Raw genomic sequence first — 22,889 nt, 5'->3', positions numbered from 1 at the left:
AACCTTGATCATAGCTATGAGACCTGGGCCTGGGCTTATATATATTACATATCTAATAGACCTGGGCTCCAGAGGTAACGGTGCTCAACCCGGTCAAAAGCCTTTTTCCTGGTCTAGAGAAATGAGACCAGTTGTAATGCCCAAAGAACTAGAGATGTCCAAACAATCTCCAATTAGGACACATTGTCCAGGATGGACCTACCAGGCACCATCAGCGCTGCACTCAGGAAGCATGACCCGACCATCTGCCTGGGCATTAGTGCCCAGTAGGTGTAAGAGCAAATCCTTAATGTGATCTCGACAGAGCTGCTTTATCTGCACCTTCCCAAAATACCACAAATGTTTTTAAGATCTTAAATCATATTTTCTTCCCTTAAAACCACAAACAAAACAAAAAATATCCTTTTTCAGTGTTAAAATGCCAGTATGCGTTTTTAAACTTTAAGTTAGTGATCAGTAAAACCAACAGGCCCCATTCTGCACTTTAAAAAAAAAATAAAACCTGTCTAATCGAGACAGGTAGAGTGAGCCCAGGTATCTAGTCTTTTGTCAGCATTCATTCATCTCAACACATCCACTAGATCAGTGGTTCTCAACCTCTTTTCAGTGATGTACCCCCTGTGAAATACTTTTTTAGCCAAGTACCCCTAAAAGCGCAAAGCATTTTAGGTTGAAAAAAAGATGTAATACACAGCGCTGTGCCATCAGTGTCTGATTTATTAAAGCCAACACTGACGATTGCATTGTTACATTAAATTCAGTTTATGAACTTACACTTATATTTTATTGAATATTTATTAAATAACTATTTTTAAAGGATTTTTGAATGGATGCTAATTTTAAATATATATTTTTTCATCTCAACCCCCATTTGAGAACCACTGCACTAGATCATGTTGTTCCAGCAGCTGCCTCAGTGCATGCTGTGATGCTCTGTGAAGTTCCAGGTGATTCCTGTCTATAAAATCATTTTCAGTGCAGTTCAAATCTCTCCTGTGTAGAAAGGTAGAAAAAGAAAAAAAGAGAACATGAGAGAGAGAGAAAGCGAGAAGAGAGAATGTGAGAGAGAAAAAGACAGAGAAAGACAAGAGAGAAAGATAGAGAGAAAGTGTGATACAGAGCGAAAAAGATATAGAGCGAAAAAGAGAGGAAGAAAAGGAACAAATGAGAGAGAAAAAAAGAGAATGAACTCACCTCAATATTCAGCCATGACACTAAAAATCTTTTAGAGAAAACTGAGCTCGGCTTTCTGTGCTCCAACACTACAAACACTCCTAGAACGCTCACTCATGTTCCAACCGGTGTCTTCCGTGTCATGCGAGACAATGATTAAGTGAAAGGTAAAGAGAAGACTTGATTTCGCCGTAGTGTTCTTTCATTAATGTTGTCAAAAACAAGCCATACACTGACGGTGAGGAGTGATTACATTTCAGACCGTTTAGCGTCTGCAACATTCTCCCTCAATACTACAGCAACTTCAAAATGTGTTATCTCAAATAGGCAGTTAAGACACAAAAACAAGGGAAAGTATGGATGAAAATGTATGCAATGTATGGTATTGAACTCTAATGGGCATACTGTCATGGTATTAACTGAGTCCACGCATGCTTAACCTGAAGGATACTGGATTTGTGAGGCCAACACTGAAGTTTATATTTGAGAACTTTAAAACTCTGCATTTATATCAGCCAATAATATGCTTGTTTAAATACAAAGCAGGTTTTTTGGAGAGAATAGTATATAGAACCACTTATCCGTTGACCAAGCAGGACACTTGATACAAACGTTCAAATTCAGTGAAGGTTGAAAGCCTCAAATTGTATCTGCAGTTGTTAAGTTTCAGTAGAACACCTGTCAGCCCATGATAAACACCTGCACCCTCTGACTTCATAGCACATAAGAATGTTTGGTCTAGAGTCGGAAAAATATTTTCTAAATGTTCAACAGACAGCTCTCTTGCATGATGTCACCTTTATTTTTTTACATACATATGTTTGAACATTGTAAATGGACAACAAACTACAATAGCCACTGCATGCAGTACCCTCGCCTTCCTGAAGCCAAACACAATGACTTTGTTGAGAGTAAAGAAGATTTGGGGTCAAAACAACAGAAGGAAAATAAATTCAAAAAGCAGCAAATTTATAAAGTGCATATGTTCACTCTAAAAGTGTTGTACGGCAGCATTCTGCTCACTTGGCAACATTGTATATCATTTACCACATGGACCAATCAACCCAGACTTTCTCACACTGGACTAATTCAGAGCACATCCACTGGTTTTGTCTTCTTCCGCACGTTCCCATTGTTTCCGATTGAAAGGCAAACTATTAAATTACATTATATACACTTTTTAGAAACCGAGGGCTCAATATAATTTAAAAAAAAAAGTGGAACTGTTGCTGGATTTGGCTACCCTTACATACGGCATCACATGTAGTTTAGATTCCTACCTCTTCCTTGTAAAGTGAAATATTACATGATATGGACAAAGGCAGAGACAGCAGGAGGACAGCTCTGCCTGGCCCACATCTGCTCTCAGTGCAAGACAAAAAGGTTACTACGCACAAAAGGAAAGGTCTGAGTAGTGATGACACACAAGCCATAGAGGAAGCCATCGACAGTGCTTCCATCTCACGTCAACACTTTTGGTTTAGAAAAAGAGGGTTTATTAGATATGTAATTGAAAGCATGAAAGATGTCTGAGGCTTGAGATCATTTGTGATTAGTGAGATGTCAGGAATTTGTACCAGTACCAGTGTACCTGACCAAATACCAAATTCCCTCCGAACTCCACACTGATGTTTTGAAAATCGCAACATTCTGCTGTTGAGAACATCGAATGTAAGGCATCAGAGCAGAGACCAACCAATAGTGGGTTTTATGGGATCATGATAGTGAATCTGGTACCAGGGCCATTGTTTTACATCAACACATTTCTGATTAGAATCCCTTTCAATTTGGTCATTCAAGAATAGTGACCTGTATTTCTGTTAAATGGGACTTTTTAAAGTGCTCTCCGGGGGACAAACTCTAATGGAGACAAAGTGTCAAAATAACCTCAGACATATCTTTGGCATTACTGTACTGTGTTACGGTATATTCTGATACAACTCATGGGCTCTATGGACTTGGGAAGGCTTTGAGTATTATAACAAAGCTTGAATCCAGTAAGAAATCTTAATTTCTGATGTTGAAGTCAGTTCCTTGTCTTCTGTATCCATGCCAACTGCTGCAACTCAATACAATCATTAATAAGAGAGGTGCAGTTAGAGAATCAGACTTGTGCAATCTGAATCTGAATGTTTTGTGTGTGGACATCCAAAACATTATGCATCTCATTCCTCTGTGCCATAGAGCTTACATTGTTGATGCTGAAAATAGTCCTAAAAAAGAATTTCCTCCTTAACTCTTAAGTGATCATTCAGTAGTCTTGTATTTTGTCCTTCATTTTTTAACATGCTAAAATCTATACTATTACTTCACAGCCCAAACAATGTATCCTCGTGAATATGAAGATGTAGGTTTACTCTCAGAGGGAACAATAAAGGAAATGCACTCAACAAATGTCTACAGATAGGGTGAGGGGGTTTATATATATATATATATCTGTTTGAATAATCACCCATCTACTCAGACCATAACAGCAGTGTGCTCATAGACCTAAGATTCAAGATTGAAGAGTAGTTTTCCTTCTTGCCTATTAAAATAAAAAATATGAGCATTTCTATACAGCAGTGGCATTCCCAGTGACAACCTCCAACTCCACCAAGATCATATCTGACTGCTTCATTCTGGAAAGAATGCTCAGTTTTTCAAATACAACTGGAGGAATAAATGATGTTGCATCATCTCACTCATATGAGATCTTCTCTTTCATATCCTTATGTGGACTACCTTTTACTTCAGCATGGCACTTGCCCACTGTTCAAAATGTATATATACAACATTTAAATCTACAAAAGCTCAATATGGCAGAGTTAGAGACAGTGTGGGAGTTCTGACAGAAGGTGGTACAAGTCACTCAACAGTGTTATTAAGGACGAAAGGAGAGCCAAGAGTTTACTGCTGCTCTGGGGTCAGATCAATCAGCTATCTGGAGACCTCGATTCATGCTCATTTGCATATCCCCTCAAGTAAACATGAAAAATAAGCATCAGGAAATATACTAAGGGGATGTTCAGTTCTAGAGACGGTGGTTAAATCATTTTATGATCATGTCTTGGCTTCTATTAAATAGCTAATTTGCTTTTTTAACCCTTCATTTTTGTATGACAAGTCACCAGCAGACCACAGGACTCCCACCCTGAGTCAATGTATCCATATCACAACCACAAGGGAACTCCTTCACTCCTATCAGATATCCAAACCATCCAAACCATCACTCCTATTTCTCCTCTTCGGTTCACAACATTGTGGAGGATTTCCTCTCATCGATTTCACAATACACAGGTGTGTCAACAGCAGGGGTGCTCCTCAGTCTTGCTCCTTAGGTGGATGCTCTGTGTGGTTTACTTGCTGTGGTGGAGGTACTGCTGGGTGAACATGTTGAGCTCGCTGTCCAGCCAGCCCGCCTTGTTCCTAACAAAACAAAAACACACACACACACATTATTATCAAAATTGATGAAACAAGGTGCATGTCTGAAGGGGCTATAAATACAAGTTAATGACAGCAACTGTGTTGTGTGATTGGCTGTACTAATTTAAACAAGTGATCACAGAAAGACTAAGAGGCATTGGAAAGTTTACCAGGCATTTTTTCACACAACCTCACATGCCCCAAACGCTGAAGTCATACAGTCTGGCACAGATTGCCACCACCTTACACACCGTGACATGACATAGACATTACTTTAGATCCCTGTAATCACTAATATACAGTATGCTTACAGTACCGACCTTTTGGTCAACACTAAGAGACCTCAACGTGGGATATACAATGTCCAGGATGCTTGTATAGTAAGTAGTATTTGAAGAAGTAAAAAAGCATTTACCAAATGGGCATCTTTGAATGAGACCATCAGATAGGAGACGGTCTATTTCTATAGTTATTCTTATCATGCTATGGCAACAGCGGCGCATGTACACACAGCAGTTGGTAGCTATCATGAATTCATTTTTGTTGTTGGAAATCAACGGGTTTTTTTGTGTTTATTACTTCCCACATCTTCACAGAGACCTGGCTACAGCACTCATTCTGAACCGCAGGACAGAGAGCAGGACTACGGTGGGACGAGAGGAGGTGGATGTTCTGTTTACATCATGATGCTTTGTGCTCAGACACAGTCAAAGTCGATGGAAAATGTTTTCCCCAGGTCAATGTTTTGGTGACGAAACGGGCTACAACTAAATTTCGTTTTGCATACCTGTGTTACATAATGACAAATAATTCTTTAATCCTAAATGTTTGTCATCAGGGCCACCAGCTAGATTCTGGTGAAATCAGATGAAATCATGCAGGTTCACCAGAAACTGGTTCAGCTCAGACTCCATTGGAGCCTCCAGCAGAGACCAGTCCACCGTTGATAAACAGTTGTGATGTAGTTTTGCTCTTGTTAAATGTGCTTTTACTTCTTACTTACATTTACTTCTATAATATTTTGAGGCAAGAAAACAAGATTTCAAGGTAAGACAGGTTTCTTAAAGTATTCAATGTAACACGCGGTGAGTCATTGCTATACTTATTCATCAGTCATTTTGTGGATGTAGTATTCATTTAATTTAATTCGTGATTTTGCCCCATCACCACTCCACCCATGAGTCTTTCTGTCCGTCTGTATATGAACGCTGTGTGTGGTGAGGTTCTCACCGCAGCAGCTTAGCCTTGCTCTGTAGGCTGTCCAGCAGTTCGATCTTGCTGTTCATGTCGGTGATCTCATCCTCCAGGTTCTGACGGGTGACGTCTACCTGCTGGCAGAGCTGAGCAAACACACCTGCCAACTCCCTTATAACCAGAGACAGAGGGGACACAAACGAGGTAGGATAGCATTATAATAACAAAGAGTCTTTACTGTTTTAATATCATAAGTGACATCAACACCCCTTTTGTTTCCTAATTGACCCCCTTTTATCTTTTTCTGTCTGTATTCAAGTATTCTGTCTCGAGTTACCATTTTGAATTTATTTGAAATGTGCTACGTAAATCTGATGCATTATCATTGCTCACTGCTGGACTTGGTGGCTGCAGTTGGATCCGGTATAGCTGACAATGAGCTGAAGCTTCTCGCTAGCGTAGTCCACAAACTGCCTCTTGAAGGCCCTCTCCTTGGCCCTGGTGGTCCAGGTGAGCCGCTCGTAGATGTAGAGGAGTCCGTACATGCCAACTGACAGAGCGATAAGACGCCAGCCGACTGCCTTCCAGATCTGCACACACCAACAAAGCTTTAGGTCTGGCTCAGCGGTACCCTCCTACCTCTGATATCTAAACACACACTGAAGCGGATCCAGCTCCATCAAGATTACTGTTGGATGGTTTGTACTGGTGGACAAAAGCTATTTGAGGGTAATGACTTAAAAACAACCAAGCAAGAAGAAAAAAGTAAATACTGAGTCTTCATATTAAATGTCAACAGATGTGCATTATGGAATTAAAAACGTATAACTGAATATACAAATGTTCATCATAAAAATGTATTTAAAAAAAACCCTCTTAACTCAAGTTCCACTTTGTAGCCTTTCCCAGAGCTTTCAACCGCATCTCCCTTTGTCCTGATTTACTCTGGCCTTTATTGTTCATGTGTGTATGTATGTGTGTGTGTGTGTCTGTGTGTGTTTCTACTTACCACACCACCAACCACAAGGACACCCATGGAAGTACGGGAGGTAAGGGAGGCGAGACCAGTCACCATGGACACCATCAGCTCCTCCTGGGTGACGGAGCTTTGTGGGAATGGGGGCATGCTAGTGCTGACTGGAGTCAAGGCCATTGGTCGAGGGACCTGTAGGGAGAACAGATCTGAGAACAGAGCACAGTGACTGGCTTAGAGCGCTAAATGTTTCTATGAATAAAGAAGAAGTGGTGAAATCCAGAGTAAACAAGGGCTGACTGAAGCATGACTGTTACAGACCCCTTTCTGTTAGTGAACACGATAACGATATTTTCTGGGCAGAGTGTCAAGTTTGCCCTGGTTGTGCCTATATTCAGGATTGTCTCAGGCTGAGCATCATCCAACAAAGCCTGGTAATGTAGGATGACTTTTTCAGTCATGTTTGAACATGTTACATAAAAATAAATATTGCATGTTTAAATGCAACTAGGGATGTCACAACATGAAATAATCATATCACAATTATTGTCAGAGGTCACATTAATCTGAATATTTCTTATATAGCTAATGGACTCAAGTAGCTTATTTATTATCAACATCAACTATATCCATTTAGTTTTTGTAGTGGAACATTTGGCTACTTCAAAACACAGTGGCTACACAGAACGAAGGCTACACAGACAGAGAACGAGAGACCGACAGCCCTCCTCAGCCAGTAATATGATATCTCTGCAAGATTCCCAAATTAAACAGTAACACGTTGTGAACTATTCACAGCAGAGTTTAAACGGTTTTGGTTCATTAGCTGATTAATTAAGCTGTTATCTAGTATAAGCTAGGTACAATGACTTGGGCATAAAGGGGTGGATGATTATCTTGAAGATGTTCAAAGTATTGGACACTACGGGCTTACTACGGCGCGCTTCACAAATTTGATATTCATCATCTACAACAACTCACTGGTCATTTAGAAGATAACCAAAATTATCCCACCCTGCCGACTTAGTCCTCGTTTTTTGGGGTTGATACAAGGCTGGAATGTCGGTTCGCTATTTTTATAGCTATGTAAAAGGTGCAATACGACTTTTCACTGCGCACACACCCGTGTGTCCTAAGATTTGTATAAACAGAGCAACAATGCAGGACCCTAAAAATATCATAACTTATACAATTCTCACGGTTATGAAACCATGATGTTACATAACCGTGGTTATGGCAAGATCAGTTAATCCAAACATTTTACCTAAATTTCCCAGTAGATGCATACATTTTGAAAAGAGTTGTATTTTATGTCTGCATCTGCTAGTTGGCTATCATGATCACAGTGAGCATAATAATAATTTGATTCCACTACAAGAGAGATTTTCTGCAATTAGGTCTGAAAATATTTGCATATATATTGGTATGAGCAATCGGGCAAGATTTGTTAAGAAATATTGGAAAAATACTAATGAACAAGTTGCATTCAACAAACTGAACAAGAAAACCTCATTGAAAATAGTAAGAGGTTTAGGAGAAGAATACAAAAAGCTCTTGCATAAGGGGATTTAGAGCCCGTTATGAATGCCATCTGCCAAATAACCGGGAAAAAACCTGTAAATCTGCGCTCTAGAAGCTTCCCTGACTCAGTCCAAGAAGGAAATCCAGGTGCTGTCTCACTAATTCAGAAGAAGCGTTTATGTTCCGGCAGGTGTTACCTGGTCATTGTAGCCCATTAGGGCCCGCCGGGTGTTCTTGGGCCCAAGAAAGCGGTTGACCAGCATTGTCCAGCCCAGAGAGAAGTGGAAGCTTATGTCCTCCTGAAAGTCACTGCAAAGTTTGTCACAGGCCAGGTCATAACTGAGGCTGAAGCACTGACGAGGAACCAGCTTGTCCACCTGCTCTCTGACCGGGTCGGGCAGAAGAGGCTTCAGACCGTCTGCACACACACGCACACACACACACACAGCAAAGAATCAAGAGAATATATTCAGTTATAACCTAGCACAGAAGTCAGTGACACACAGTGTGGCTACATACATGCGTGCACATAAGGATACTACAGTCATAGCAACAGTTTTACATGTATTATATATATAAATTCAAGCCAATGAAAGCACATTGGAGCCTGTGCAGTGTAGACAGGTGGATGTTTGTGGACAGTGGTCTCGGGTTTGAACAGGAGGAGTCCTACCGATCATGTCGGTGTGTGTGGCCTGCAGGGCACTAGTGATGGAGGTGGAGCATCTCTCTGACATGTTCTTGCCCAGTCCCTCCTCTATGTGCCGATGGAGCTCCTAGAACAAAACAAAAAAAAAAGTAAAAAAATAACCACAACTGAAAAATGAACTGCTGCCGTTTGGTTTCCTAAAATGTACATCTACCCTACTGCTGAGTCAGAAGTGCCAGACCCCTGAGCCAATTAACTGATACTAACATAGGATGTCCATCACAGGCCAGATGAAATCTACATTTCTGTTTCACTTATGGCTACTATCACCCAAAAATTACAGCCATTCTTGTATTGTGTGAGTCAAAAGTAAACTTGTATATGACAAATTTGAATTACTGACGTTAATTTGATAAGAAATTGGTGCGTGGAATATCGAACATTGTAGAGAACGTGTCCAGGTGTGAAAAACAGACTTGAAGCTTTACAGGACGCTGTAGTTCACATGGAGGCATAGTGAGCGTGAGATAGGAGTGTGCAATTAATCCAATTTCAATTAAGATTTTAGCCTCCGATGGTTATGAAAACAAGATATTCAACATAAAAAGACTATTGTGCTACATTCCGTTTCACAATGACTTTCTTGTTTTGCCTTTCTTGTCTTCAAACACAGACCTCCCTTCTTGTCCTCTCTCCCTGCGAGGGAGAAACTACCACAGGGATATGACGGGGCGAACTGTCCTCAGTGCGGCCATGTTTTTCGCCGCATCATCATGATTAAATTAGTAAGTAAGTAATACAAGTAATAAAAGTCCTGCATTTAAAATGTAATTTAAGTAAAAGTACAAACGTATTGGCATAAAAATATACTTTAAGCACCACATTTAATGTTAACTTGTTATGCAGAATGGCCTATTCCAAATAATACATTTATGGTAGGGCTATACCATTCGATTAGGGGCGGCTGTCACGAGGTAGAGCGCTCATCCCGCAACAACAAGGTTGGTGGTTCGAACCCCTCTACAGTCAACATGCCAAGGAGCGAGACACCTAACCCCAAGTTGCTCCCCGGGTGCTTCTTAGCAGCCCACTGCTCCTCAGAGATGGGTTAAATGCAGAAGGGAAATTTTGTGTATATATGTATGTACATGAGAAATAAAGCTGATATTCATTATAATTATTGATGTATTAATGTCTTTTAATCACTTTAATGTTGCAGCTGTTGAAGGTGAAGCTTATTTAAACATCTTTATATACTTACTAATTAGATTATATACTACTTGATGATACATCATAGTTAATTAGTTGTTTTGTATTAGGAATCGGAATCTGCAAAGTAGGCTAACTACTAACATATTAGGGATGGGGGAAAAAATCGATTCAGTTACGAATCGCAATTCTTGTGTGTGACGATTTTTAAATCGCCACGCTGCCTCCCAAATCTAGATTTTGTCTGTAGCCTACTTTTAATTATTTTATTCAAGGCGGAAAAAAACGTTGCCTCCTACAGATGGCGCAATGCAATCTATTCGTTCATGATTTCCTTCCGGCTAGAAGCGCAGCTTCACACGTAGTAGCTAGGTAAGAATACAAAGGCTAACATGTTGGACAGCAAAACATGTCAGACGTTAGTCCCGAGATTCATGCTGCACCTCAACAGTTTAAATCGCACGTCTGGAAGAACTTTGGCTTTCATAATTTACGAGGAAAAAATGAGTTAGACATGAGCAATGCTGTCTGCAAACTATGCCACGGAAAGATAAAGCATTGTGGTAATACGACCAACATACGTGCCCATATCACTCGACACCATCCTGAGTTATCAGACAAAACGGCGGAGGAAGCCAAACCTGCTAGCAGCAAACAACAAACGCTGGACACATGTTTCAGTAAGATCCCCAGCAGTTCAGAACAGCCTAAGTGGCATACATTTCTTAATCTGTCAGTTTGTGTGCAGTTGACAGGGGCTATACAATAATAGGGCACATTTTTATTGATTTTCTCTATTGGCTGCCCTGCAGTCATTAAGTTAATGTTAAGATTTAGGAATTAAAACTTGAAATAAAACTTGGAAAGCTCTAAGTTTGACTGTGTTGTATTTGAAGGTATGATTCAACTGTTTTCCATGGTCCAGTGTTTTAAAAAAAAATAACCATAAGAAATCGCAAGAAATCGTAATATCGAATCACAATACTTACAGAATCGCAATACCCACAGAATCGCAATACATATCGAATCGCCACCTAAGTATCGTGATAGTATCGTATCGGGAGGTCCCTGCTGATTCCCGTCCCTATAACATATATTATCAAATAAATGTAGTGAGGTGTAAGTACAACATTTTTCTCTGAGATGTAGTGGAATAAAAGTATAAAGTTGTATAAAATGGAAATACACAAGTAGAAGTACCTCTAATTGTACCAATTACATCCGCTGCTAGAGCACAATGTTTTTCACAAAAGCACAAAGCTCTTCATATATCTAGCCTCTTAATTTTGCTCTTAGAATTGCACCAGATTGATACATTTAACTTTAAATTGTACAACATCTTCTTCCGGAGGAGCACACCCCAGAAACACCCTAGATTGATATACTGTGCAACACTACTGCTAACTTGCCAAAACGTACAGTATGGACAATGGATAGTATAGCTATCTGTTCACACACACACACAAACAAAACATCTTAATGTGCAGGAAAAAGAGGATTGGGTCTAGACCGACATATGGCGTGGCCTCAGTTCCAGCCTGCCCTGTGAAGCTCACCTTAAGGACAAAGAATTATGTTGAATATCTGTGTCAAACTCACATTCTTGTAGACCTTGAGCACCACTAGTGATGGGTGAAAGTCCATGTGGAAGTCATCCACCAGCAAATTGAGCTTCCTGATCTCCTCTGACATGGCATTGGACACCTGAACATGAGCAGACAGCAGGAGTGAAAACTTTCCCTCTGTTGGAACCAAGTGAAGCAGACCTTGAAAATAAACTTGATAACGTTTTTTTTTTTTACTAATCCAGTTTTGACTTTTGTTTGATAAATGAGGAACTAGTAAGATCCCACAGGTCAATCATTTCACAAATCACCATTGCAATTCAGGAACTAAGTTTCAATGCAGCTGCTAAAAGGCAGGTATGTAATTATGTCATGTTGGGGTTCACCTGTCTCTCCACCTCCTCAGTAATCTTCTTGATCTTGGCTTTACAGTCCATTGTCAACAAGTCCAGCTGCTTGTCTATAAACTCCAATCGGTCCTGACGGTCCTCTTTGGTCTCAAGGCAGTAGATTCTACCAACACACACAGAGCCGATTGCTATTTGATAACACTGTAAATTAATGATGGGGTCTTTGTTACAATGAAACTATTTATTTGTAGTATTTCTCCAATCAGAGTGCTTACAGTCTGAACTAACAGTCACTCCTGCAATCCAGCTGTTATAGAACAGTGTAAAGGTATCTTACGGTAGATGATGATGTGTTTCTAGTCTTTGTTTCACGTTCTGTCTCAATCTATGCACTTGTACAATATGCTTTTAATACCTTACTCACCTTTGCTCTTGTGCAGCAATGTGTACAGAGTCCATAATGCGGCGCAGGGCTTCAGAGATCTGTTTGGCCCTCACTGTGTGCTGTTCAAACTTGGTCTTCACCGCTGACTGGGAGATGCACTCCTACACACAGCAGCAGACAGGCCAACAATCCAGACATCAACTCAAAAACAATGGATGGGCCGCCTGAATGTGGATACTTCATAACTCAAAATTCAACTGAATTAACTTTTGATGTCTGGATTATTTTTTTACTTTACACAATAAGTTACATTCAACAATTGTTCAGTCAGAAAGTTTAATTAAATAAAAGCCAAGTAGGGCTTACGTTCCACAAGTCAATAGTTGTGGAGCACTAACATTTGGGGAAATATGTTAGTTTGCCATCTAAGCCAAGTCCTCTCTGTGTACCTAAAAGACCCAGGATGTGTTCAGCCTTGTCTAGCACAAATACTGGATGCAGGGGATAACTGCTAACCTGCGGCCATCAAGGCTGGAGTGTCATGATTGTCACAGTGATAAATAAAAATGGATACTAAATAAGACCATGGAAGTAAGCATTACTTGTAGATGATTTTCTTTGAAATGTATTTTAGTATTAAAATCTGTGAAACATTATGATCTCATTCAGAGTTAGTACAGGCGTAAGGATCTTACCTCAAATCGCCTCTCAAAGTTCTGGAACTCAAACATTCTGGCTTGAAATCCCTCAGCCAGAGCTCCACCTGAAACAGGAAAACAATAAGTAATTCTGTAGAAAACTATATATATATATATATATATTAATATTTTTCCACACAGTCCAGTTCTAGTGTAGTCTTTTCAAAGCTATGGTATATATAATCCATGTGTATGTCACTGCAGACAAGACAACGTCACTGTGGCCTAGTATACCAATGATCATCAATGACCTGAGTGATGGTGTGTCTACTCTATTATTGCATGGGTAATGGAAGAGTCATGTTTAAAGCTGACATGCATTGAACCACATTAAATTATCTATGAAACTATTTTCCATGAATTTTCTCAAATCCTTTCATCATTTCAAATTCCAGGTTTTTCATGGCATGACAAACCCCTTCAGGATCCACACTGACTAGCATCCCTACCTGCTTCAGGCATTCCTTGAGCCTTCTGTACTCGAGCCTGAAGTACTTCCTTAGCAGAGACGAAGAAGATGCGGTCACTGGCCTGGGCTCGGTCCACCACACCCAGCTCATCTACCAGGAAATTTGTGCAGCGGTCCATATGCTGGCCGCGGACCTGGCATAACAACAACAACAACACACTTTGTTGGACATTACTGTAAAGCAACAATGGTAACCACCAAGCTGCTGGCACACATTTCTGTCTGTAACAAAAGTGTAGGAAAAATAAGACAATCTGGGAGTCAACTGTTTTAGTCATGGTTTTGCTTTCAGCCAAGTCATTCAAGAACCTGTGAATGAACCAAAAACAATTTTTTTAAGGTCTCAACCGCAGCTATCTGCAAATCTGGGCAAACAAAGCCTGCAAATAGACAACAGAGTGGGCTAGCTGACCAATCAGAGCAGACTTTGCTTTCTGGAGGGAGAAGCAAGCGCTACAACGGAGCATTTCAGAGAGAGGGTGAGAAGAGGTGCTGCAGGACAGCCAGGATGAGAAAAACAAGGAGGATTATGAGCATTAACGCATGTAAAAATGTTGTAACTGTAACTTGAGATAAAAATATGCACCCGTAAAATAGCATAATAGGGCATGTTTAAGTAAAAGTATTAATATCACCATCTTAAAAAGATTGCTAGTAAAATTCCAGCATACACAGTCTTCTTTCCTAAGCAATAGTATGCAAGTATGTATCTTTAGTTGTTATTAATTATAATACATATTATTAATATTGATGCACTAAAATATAAGATGCATTTTAATATTGTAGGTACAATAGAGCAAATTTTATTTATTGTTCTACTGTTGGGTGGTTTAATTTACTGTGTTACAATGCATTGTATGAAAACAGAAATACATGTATTAAACTAAAAAAGTACAATATTCCCCTCGCAAATGTAATGGAGAAGAAAGTTGTTTCAAAATCTTACTGCACAGATTTATACCGTGCTGTACAAAAAAGGGTGGAACCAAATCATGTCCTGGTGTGACCAATTGAGAAAGTTGGTAGCAGTGCAACCAGTGGAAAAGTTCGCTAGGAGCCCTGCAAATAGTTGTTTGCTGCTATAATAACTCTTTGAATATTGTAAAGCTGACAAAACATTCTATACACTGCATTTCAAATTTGATCCATTAATAGACATCTGATATGGGTCAGTTGCGCCTGGTTTAAGCATATTTTGTATTATTTGTGTAATACGAAATGGTTCTCTGGCACCCCCTAGAAGTTTGACAGGCGACGCCCCTCCCCCGTATGTCCGATTGACTTGAAATTCGACACATGTCCAGCTCCTTCTGCTTTACAAAAAAGCCTCTTGGACCCCTAAACTCTTCCTTCGCAGATTTTACCCCATTTTGAATTACGTGGAAAACATGTATTTGCAAGCTCCTCCTGAACACGGGTCCAATACCAAATTTTATGTGGATCATTATTGGATCAATGTCATCAAAAGTTATCAAAAGCTACTTGATATCTCAAAGTTCTAAGTGTCTCAGGACCATGCTCCAAACCTAGCCGGCAGGCGGCCATTTTCCATTTTTATGTCAAATTTTTGACCATTTGTAGGCGCTGGACTTTAACAAACTCCTCCTGGGGAATTTACGGGATCCACTTAAAATTTGGTCAATACAATCTAAAGGCCTTTGTGATTAAAAGGTAACAAAAGCTTTACGTTTCATGGAATGGCGTGGCCATGGTATGCCGGCAATTTAACCAGATTCCCCATTAAACACAAGCTGATCTGAGCGTGTGGGCCTGTTCATCGCTGCTTGCAACAATGTTCTGGTTTTTTTTTTTATTTCTGTTCACTTTGTTGAAGTTTAATAAAGCATTTTGATCCGGTCGTCAATATGAGTGCTCCAAATGCTGGTAGTCCTCCGATCATTATCTGTCAACATTCGCTCTAAATAGCTTGATCTTGTCTCTATAAAAGGTCAAGCAGACGAGCCGATCAGATAACGCTTCAGTTCTGAATGGAAACGTTTTCAATACTCATTCGATTGCTTTTTGATTCACTTTGAATGACACAGTTAGACACACGCTAACCTCGGGCCCGTCGCTGCGGAAGTCACGCGTTCTGTCTAAACAGCCCAAGTTGTTGGGCTCAGAAGCTTCTTTTAGGTGCCCATGTTAAATTCACCTACAGACAGTAAGTTAATCTTTAGACCAACATATGTAACTAAAAAAAAATATATTATTGGTTAACTGTTGACATCCCGACTATGAATCAAGATGGGGCAAAAAAAAATAAAAAACATCCCTTCTACTACCTGCAGCATGATGCTGCATAAACCACTGGTGTATGTTGAGACAACAGCCATACCCGTGGTTCATGCATACACCATACAAAATGTTAAATATGGTGTCATGTTTTAAATTTCCATGTGTGTTTCCAGTTATAGATGTTTGCCAGCTGACTGACCTCCTCCATGTATTCAGGCTCTGAGGCTGAGGCGTCCCAGCGGTTGTTGAGGATGAAAATGTTGGGACTGGAGAGTCGCTCATTGACCTTGTGAAAGAAGGACTTCTCCTGTAGGAAGACATAATTTACAAAGGTTTTAGAAGACATCCTGCATAAGCATTGCATGACATGAATGCAACAGTCTATTCCACTATCCCTTTATAAAACAGTTCCTCAGTTCTGAAGCTGAAGTCTCAAATTACAGTTTCTTCAGAGACGCACACAGAGCTGTCATGTCTCACCGTCTGCATCAGTGTGGACTCAGAGTTTGCCACCAGAACAAATACATCAGCATCCAGGCAGAACTTGTCGATCCAGCTGTCCAGTTCTGTGGTAACATCGATACCTGGGCTGGAGGGGAAAACAGAAAGCAGAATAATCCCATTGCTATCCCTCAGCAAGCATGGCGGCTTTTAAGCAAGAAAAAAGTGAAATGAAATATTCTGTTTTTACAAACAGGTTTGTATTTGTTTTAACTGTTATCACTACCTACAGCTTATCCCACCTTAGCCTTGGTATAAAATGCTGTGACCGTTCTATGACAGGTCTATGCCCCACTGCCTCTATGCAAGCTAACTGTTGTAAGTCTGCAAATTTCCCAGCTGCGGGACTAATAAAGGATTATCTTATCTTATCTTATCTTATGCTAATGTATTCACAGCATAGTATTTCTTAAGAGGTGAAAAACACTACAGTGCTAGAAGAACAACTTTTAATGTAATGAATTCCTGTCATGTAATGTGACATACAACTTGTGTCATATTACTGAAACTATCAATTTTACCACTTGATTAACTGTCAAACATATAATTTAGTTCTGTAGTTTTACTCATTGTATTCTACCATTATAGCATAAGCCTAATAAGCAGGTAATAATAGCATACATAAACCAGCTTAGAAATGTCATTTGTTTTACATTCAACACTTGACTTTTCCGCAAAAAAAGTATGTTAGAAATAGGTGATGAAAATGAATTTGTTGATAAAAGAGTGTTTATGTCTGACCTGTCCACCAACACCAGATCATCCCTGAGAAGAGCACACTTGGCTTTAGGCCACATGACGCAGACCAAGCTGCCGGCGTCCAGATCCTCATCCTGGTGGAGAGCGTGGGCCAGCTGGTTCACCGTCTGTAAACACACATATCAGCAGCATCAGGTTAACGTACTCAACAAAGACCAACAGTCCACTTCTGCAGACTGGAGTTGTGGAGTTGAAGGTAGGGCGACAGTTTGACCTGCATACTCAGTGAGCTCTGCTGACCTTTATGCTCTTCCTCTCCTCAGAGCCTTCAGTAAGGAGGAAGGCCTCATCGCCATCTGTGCCCTCCACCCTCAGGAAGCAGTTGGTAGTGTGTCCTATTCCAGACGGCAGCACTTTATCACACAGCATGGCATTAATCACTGAGCTCTTTCCATTGCTGGTCCTAGAGAACAAAAAAAACATACCCGTCAGTAATGCCTGTAGTCTTTCCACAGCTTTACTTTTAGTTGCTTTTGAATCCTCTAGTTTCAGGTAAAATTTTACATTTGGAGATTTTTTACAGCCTCACAGAATTAGATTATAAATCAGTTTAAAAGGTCACATTCCATGCATATTTCAGGTTCATAAATGTACTACTACAACATGTTTACATGCTGTTATGTTCCAAAAACACTTAATTCTTCTCTACTATCTGTGGTCAACTAGCTGGAGGTTGTATCATTGATCCACCTGGAACCTGATCTGCTTGTTTTTACACAGGTTTTCTGTTGTAGCCGGACAAAAAGCGGAAAGATGTTCTTTTCTGTCTGTATCAAAACCAGGCACACGTACTTATGTTTAAAAGCCATGAAAATGTGAATTTTGCATTATATGACCTTCAATACATAAAGTATTATTAAACAAAAGCTGCAAAAAAAACAAGCGATTTTTATTCAATATAGATAAAGGAAATTCTAAAATGTGGCAGAGAGACCAAGAAGCAGATTTACAAACCTCCCAAAGAAGACAACCTTCATATGCCTGCGAGCCAGCACTTCTCCAATCCCTGCCACTTTGGCGAGGTAACCCCGGACCTCCTGGACCTGCTCCTCTGTGGTAACTGGATCCAGCTCTTCATTTTTGTAAGTATCTAACAAGTGGAGGTCCAGATTACATTGAACATTGAAATTTACAGCAAACCTCTGAAGGAAAACATTTATTCGAAACACGCCCTATTATGCTATTTTCCGGGTGCATATTTTTATCTCAAGTTACAGTTACAACATGTTAACATGCGTTAATGCTCATAATCCGGCTTGTTCTTCTCATCCTGGCTGTCCTGTAGCACCTCTTCTCACCCCCTCTCTGAAACGCTCCGTTGTAGTGCTTGCTCCTCCCTCCAGAAAGCAAAGTCTGCTCAGATTGGTCAGCTAGCCCACTCTAACTCTTCCTCCGGAGTTTCAGCTCCGTCTCTCTCTTTTGTAGTTTGAGGTGGGGTCAAACTAGCCGTCACTTTACGTCACTTCCGTAACATTATGACCTCATAAAGTTACGGAAGTGAAGGAGAGAATTCAATGGAGCCGTTTAAGGCAGCTCAGGAGCAGTGATTCTGAGGGGCAGGGTAACTCCTTTTAGGCATGGACTTCAGGTTTTACACAAAAATATAATATAACACACTAAAGAAGAGTGAAAAAGTGGAAAAGCATAACAGGGCCACTTTAAATTTATGAGGTAAAAAATTGGGACATTTTCAATATATTTAAATTTGTGCTGACTTTCCCTGTACAGTTATGTAAAGTGAAACTTCATCAAATTTGATACGGCCAGTGGAACATTTTGAGCAGAAATCTACCGAGTTTAAAGTTAACATTAAGCCTATGATAAGAAGCGTTATTATAACAAACAAAATTAACACATGATGTGTAATAAATTATTGCGGTAATTATTCCACGAACAGACGTGATCAAGTGTGCGAGTCTCACTTTTAAGGCATTAGTCATCAGGCCTGCACAACATACTTTCTGAATAAAATTGAGTGCATCAGTGCATGAATAGCTAAGAGCTCAAATATCAAATGCACAACAGATAATCTGCACATGGTATTTCGAGCCCTGCAACAGTGAATAAACCACTGAGTAAACTTCGACATGAATGCAACGAGGTGAGTTCAGGTGATATTAGCAAAAACAAGATTTTCATCTGATGGTACTGAGATACTAGTCCTTTCTAATGCAATATTGGCCACAGACCTGATATTTTGAGAATACTAGAATTAATTCAACTTGTCTTATTAATAAATGGAGAGGTAATGACTAGGTGTTTTTACAACAGTACTGTCAATGCAATGCCTGAGATTTGGTATTTTTGTTATATTTCACAAAATAAGCTACAGTTGTCAAATGTTCTAAACACAAGCAGCCATACAAGAAATGCGTTTACAGATATTACAGTCCAAAACTGACAAAGTGACCAGTATAATCTGAAACTCTGTCATCAGAGATTTAGTAAACAAATTCAGAATCTGACCAGAAATTCAATTGGCTAAATTATAGGGCTGGAGATCAAACCGCCAGTCTTCTGACTAGTGGCCGTCCTGATTCCCAAATTACTGCCCCATTTTTTTGCTGTGTTAATCTAAACAGAGAAATGAAAGACAGCATGCTGGCTGTTAACTTTTACAAACAAAGTCTTGTCTCCTATTACCATACAACAGAACCAGTTCTAACCGGGAGCATTTTATTGGTACTTGAATAAACCAGCGAGTGAGATTAGTGGATCAGAAAATTGAAATGCATGAACATTCAAAGTACAGACACAGTGTGCTGGTCTGGTTATTACTGTGGTTGTACTAGTTTTTTGTTTTTAGATGTAATTTGCTCCAGTCGCATCACAAAGAGAAAACAATTATTTTTGTGAGACCGACTTGATGTGAGAAGTTAGATCTCCTCATCATCTGAACATTGGCTCTTTCACTGTATTTCCTAGTTTATTAAAACGGTTTCTAAGAAAAGATCGTAGTGATATTTGCAATCAGAACAAGGCACGCATTTCTCTCTCTCTGTGCAGGTTCAACCTTGTGCTGCTGCAGCCTTTTGATTGATCTGACAGTGAATACTGTAAATGCTGTCTTGCATAGTGCAATAGTGCGTGATATGCAAAAGAGGTTAGAGAGCAAATGCAGACAGGAGGGTACCATCTAGAAAGGAAGCGCTCTCCTTGATGTAGGCGCCCAACTGTTCGAAGATCCCGTTGATCTTCTTCTTCGCTGTGACAAAATGCTTGAGTGGCGATGCATTCACTTCCGCCATCAGTCTCTTATCCTTCTTGCCGTGGACTACGTTGGTGTTGGGTCGTGGGAAAACCAAAGACATGGCACTGGACAGGGGGATTAAAAGATCAAAAACATCCTTATAGTGTGACTGAAATCTGAAATCCTCTTATGCTGAAAGAAAAAACGAGTTTCAATTTAACAATCAAATATTTTTCTATGTCTGTTAGTTTTCCCACATTAGCTTCCTCCTATGGAATCTGCATGATCTGATTCCTGCTCATTCTTTAGTGATAAATGCATTGAAACATATGCTGGATTTACTGAATGTCCAAAACAGGAACGCCTTACAGTATAGTTAAACACAAACTATACTGTTACAAACTATACTTCTACCCTGGAGTCTTTGTGCTTTCTCGCTTCGCAGGCTTCTACAAATCGTGGCTGTACCTGGACTGTGGTCGTGCATCCTGCTATGGCCCTGCTGACACCGACTGCTACCACCATTATTATTACTAGTCACATTACTATTACTATTACCTGTACCATTACGCATATTAGCTTTGCTTCCACCCTGAAGCCCTTTTTGCTTTCTCGCTTTGCAGGTTTCCACGAATCGTTGTGGTACCTGGACCGTAGTCGTGCCTCCTGCTGTGAGCCGGCTGACACCCACTGCTACTTCGATTATTATTATTATTAGTCACATTACTATTACTATTCCCTATTTCATAATGATAATTCTACTATAATAATTGCTGCTGTTATTATAAGTAGTCTTCATTTTTTTCCTTCGTTACTCTGCTTACTACTCTTATTATATGAATCATTTATGTCATATACATTGAATGTGTTGTATCTCTGTTATGCTGTTCATTCTGTACACATGACATCTATTGCATTCTGTCCATCCTGGGAGAAGGATCCCTCCTCTGTCGCTCTCCCATAGGTTTCTTCCTTTTTTCTCCCTGTTAAAGGTTTTTTTTAGGGGAGTGTTTCCTGTGCCGATGTGAGGGAAGGACAGAGGATGTCGCATGTGTACAGATTGTAAAGCCCTCTGAGGCAAATTTGTAATTTGTGATTCTGGGCTATACAAAATAAACAGAACTTAATTGAAACTGCGGCCTCAGAAATGTCAGCTCTTTGATGGTGTCAGTAAAAAACAGAACCTTATAGACGACTCTTCTCTAAAGCAGTAGTTATTAACTAACTACCTGTCTCATTGGACTGAAGGTGATTAACCTATAACGTTCTAGAACTTGTGTGTGTGTTTGTGTGTGTCCACCTGTGTGTGGTGAGGCAGCCAGGAGGCCATTAAATCAGCTGTGACCTTTCCCACAGTTTTGAAGGTAGCAGTTAACGCTGTAGTCATGGTCTTGGGTGTATTCTTTTTTCATTTAAACACGTTCTAACGGTTCCACCTACTAATTGTAACACCAACACCAACACAAGCACAAAGTTGTGACAGACACACTGAAATCTATGAATCACTGCAAGCTAGCCTTAGCCTTTGTTAAGGTCCAGGTCATCGAGCTGTCTAACGTAAAACCCCAAACTAAGCCTCATGTGTCTAATGTTAGCTAACGTAGTGAATCAGTGAAACAACCACCAGCCCTTGTCCTTGTGTTAAGGTTAATACGCAGTGACTTTAATGGGACTGGCTGGCATTGCAACGCATTGAAGTGGACACGGATCCTTGTTGAATTACAAGCTAGTCAGTGAAGCCAATTTCGAGTAGCAGCTAGCTAACGTTAGCTAGTGTAACAGTACTACAAAAAGCCTGGCGAGGAGACTGTCACCTGTTTCGGCTGTGACTTACCGTGGATGGGGGTCGTTCCTCACAAATAATCCTCTTGCATCCTTGCCCCTCGGCTTTTTGGAATCTCTAAAAGCTAGCTTAGCTTAGCTTAGCTGCTAACGTTACTGAGCGACTGGACGTCAAACTATTAGCCTCCGCCACCTATGCTAGGTTGAGGGAGGCGTGGCTGAATGTGTGAACCAAGGGCAGGCTTGATAACAAGCCGCTCCACGGCGCTGTCAGTATCCGGACAGCGTAAGTTAACTCCTAATAAAAGGACAATACATGTCTTCCAAACTCGTCTTCGTTCCCAAGCTGCACGTCGTTTCAGCAAGTGTTCTTGAGACGTTGCGCTCGCAGCAGATTGCTCGACAGTGCCAATGTTGCCAGATCGGATTGACAGTGTCCACCCCAATCAAAACTTTAAACACGCCAAAATTAAATAAAACCAGCACAAAGCATAACCTTGCCAGAAACCTGTGTGGTGTGTTTAACCATTACATGCGCAATAGAAAACACACCATAAAACATATCTGCATCAAAAAAAACATAAAATGTTAGATAAATAAGCTATGGCAATCCAAAATGAGTGCAGTCAGAATACCAAATAAACAAATTGCCCTGTCAATGACAATGATGTCAATTGAATACAACTCATGTCAATAAATATTTCTTAAATTAAATGAGGCAATAATATGAGTGGACCCAGAAAAGTTTAAAGAATTTTGTAACTGTTTATTAGGCCAAGAAATGACAGTTTGTTGGTATTATTGTTTAACAATATTTTCAAACCC

The 22,889-nt window shown here is 40.1% G+C and overlaps 1 protein-coding gene across 1 annotated transcript; it reads right to left on the bottom strand.

The window, feature by feature from the left end:
* Nucleotides 1–1,952: 1,952 nt before the first annotated feature.
* Nucleotides 1,953–22,472, bottom strand: mfn2 (mitofusin 2). Its single transcript, XM_054609676.1, has 18 exons — nucleotides 22,117–22,472; nucleotides 20,226–20,407; nucleotides 18,047–18,182; nucleotides 17,333–17,495; nucleotides 17,075–17,199; nucleotides 16,313–16,421; nucleotides 16,032–16,139; nucleotides 13,575–13,728; nucleotides 13,123–13,190; nucleotides 12,467–12,588; nucleotides 12,079–12,205; nucleotides 11,727–11,831; nucleotides 8,943–9,045; nucleotides 8,467–8,687; nucleotides 6,785–6,940; nucleotides 6,169–6,365; nucleotides 5,812–5,946; nucleotides 1,953–4,581 (listed from the first exon to the last, which is right to left on the bottom strand). The coding sequence occupies exons 2-18, from the start codon at nucleotides 20,401–20,403 to the stop codon at nucleotides 4,512–4,514; spliced, it is 2,277 nt and encodes a 758-aa protein (XP_054465651.1). The 5' UTR covers nucleotides 20,404–20,407; nucleotides 22,117–22,472; the 3' UTR covers nucleotides 1,953–4,511.
* Between the last annotated feature and the right edge of the window lie 417 nt (nucleotides 22,473–22,889).

The sequence above is a fragment of the Anoplopoma fimbria genome, chromosome 12 (assembly GCF_027596085.1).
Source record: "Anoplopoma fimbria isolate UVic2021 breed Golden Eagle Sablefish chromosome 12, Afim_UVic_2022, whole genome shotgun sequence".
In the NCBI taxonomy this organism is placed as follows: domain Eukaryota; kingdom Metazoa; phylum Chordata; class Actinopteri; order Perciformes; family Anoplopomatidae; genus Anoplopoma; species Anoplopoma fimbria.
The sequence above is the reverse complement of the archived record's forward strand: the minus strand, read 5'-3'. Positions and strand labels throughout refer to the sequence as shown.

Coding starts and splice junctions, on each gene's coding strand:
- mfn2 (XM_054609676.1), bottom strand. CDS start 20,403: ATGTCTTTGGTTTTCCCACGACCCAACACCAACGTAGTCCACGGCAAG. Junction 11,832..12,078: donor CTGAGGAGGTGGAGAGACAG/GTGAACCCCAAC, acceptor GCTCATGTTCAG/GTGTCCAATGCCATGTCAGA. Junction 9,046..11,726: donor TGCTCAAGGTCTACAAGAAT/GTGAGTTTGACA, acceptor GTTTTGTTCTAG/GAGCTCCATCGGCACATAGA.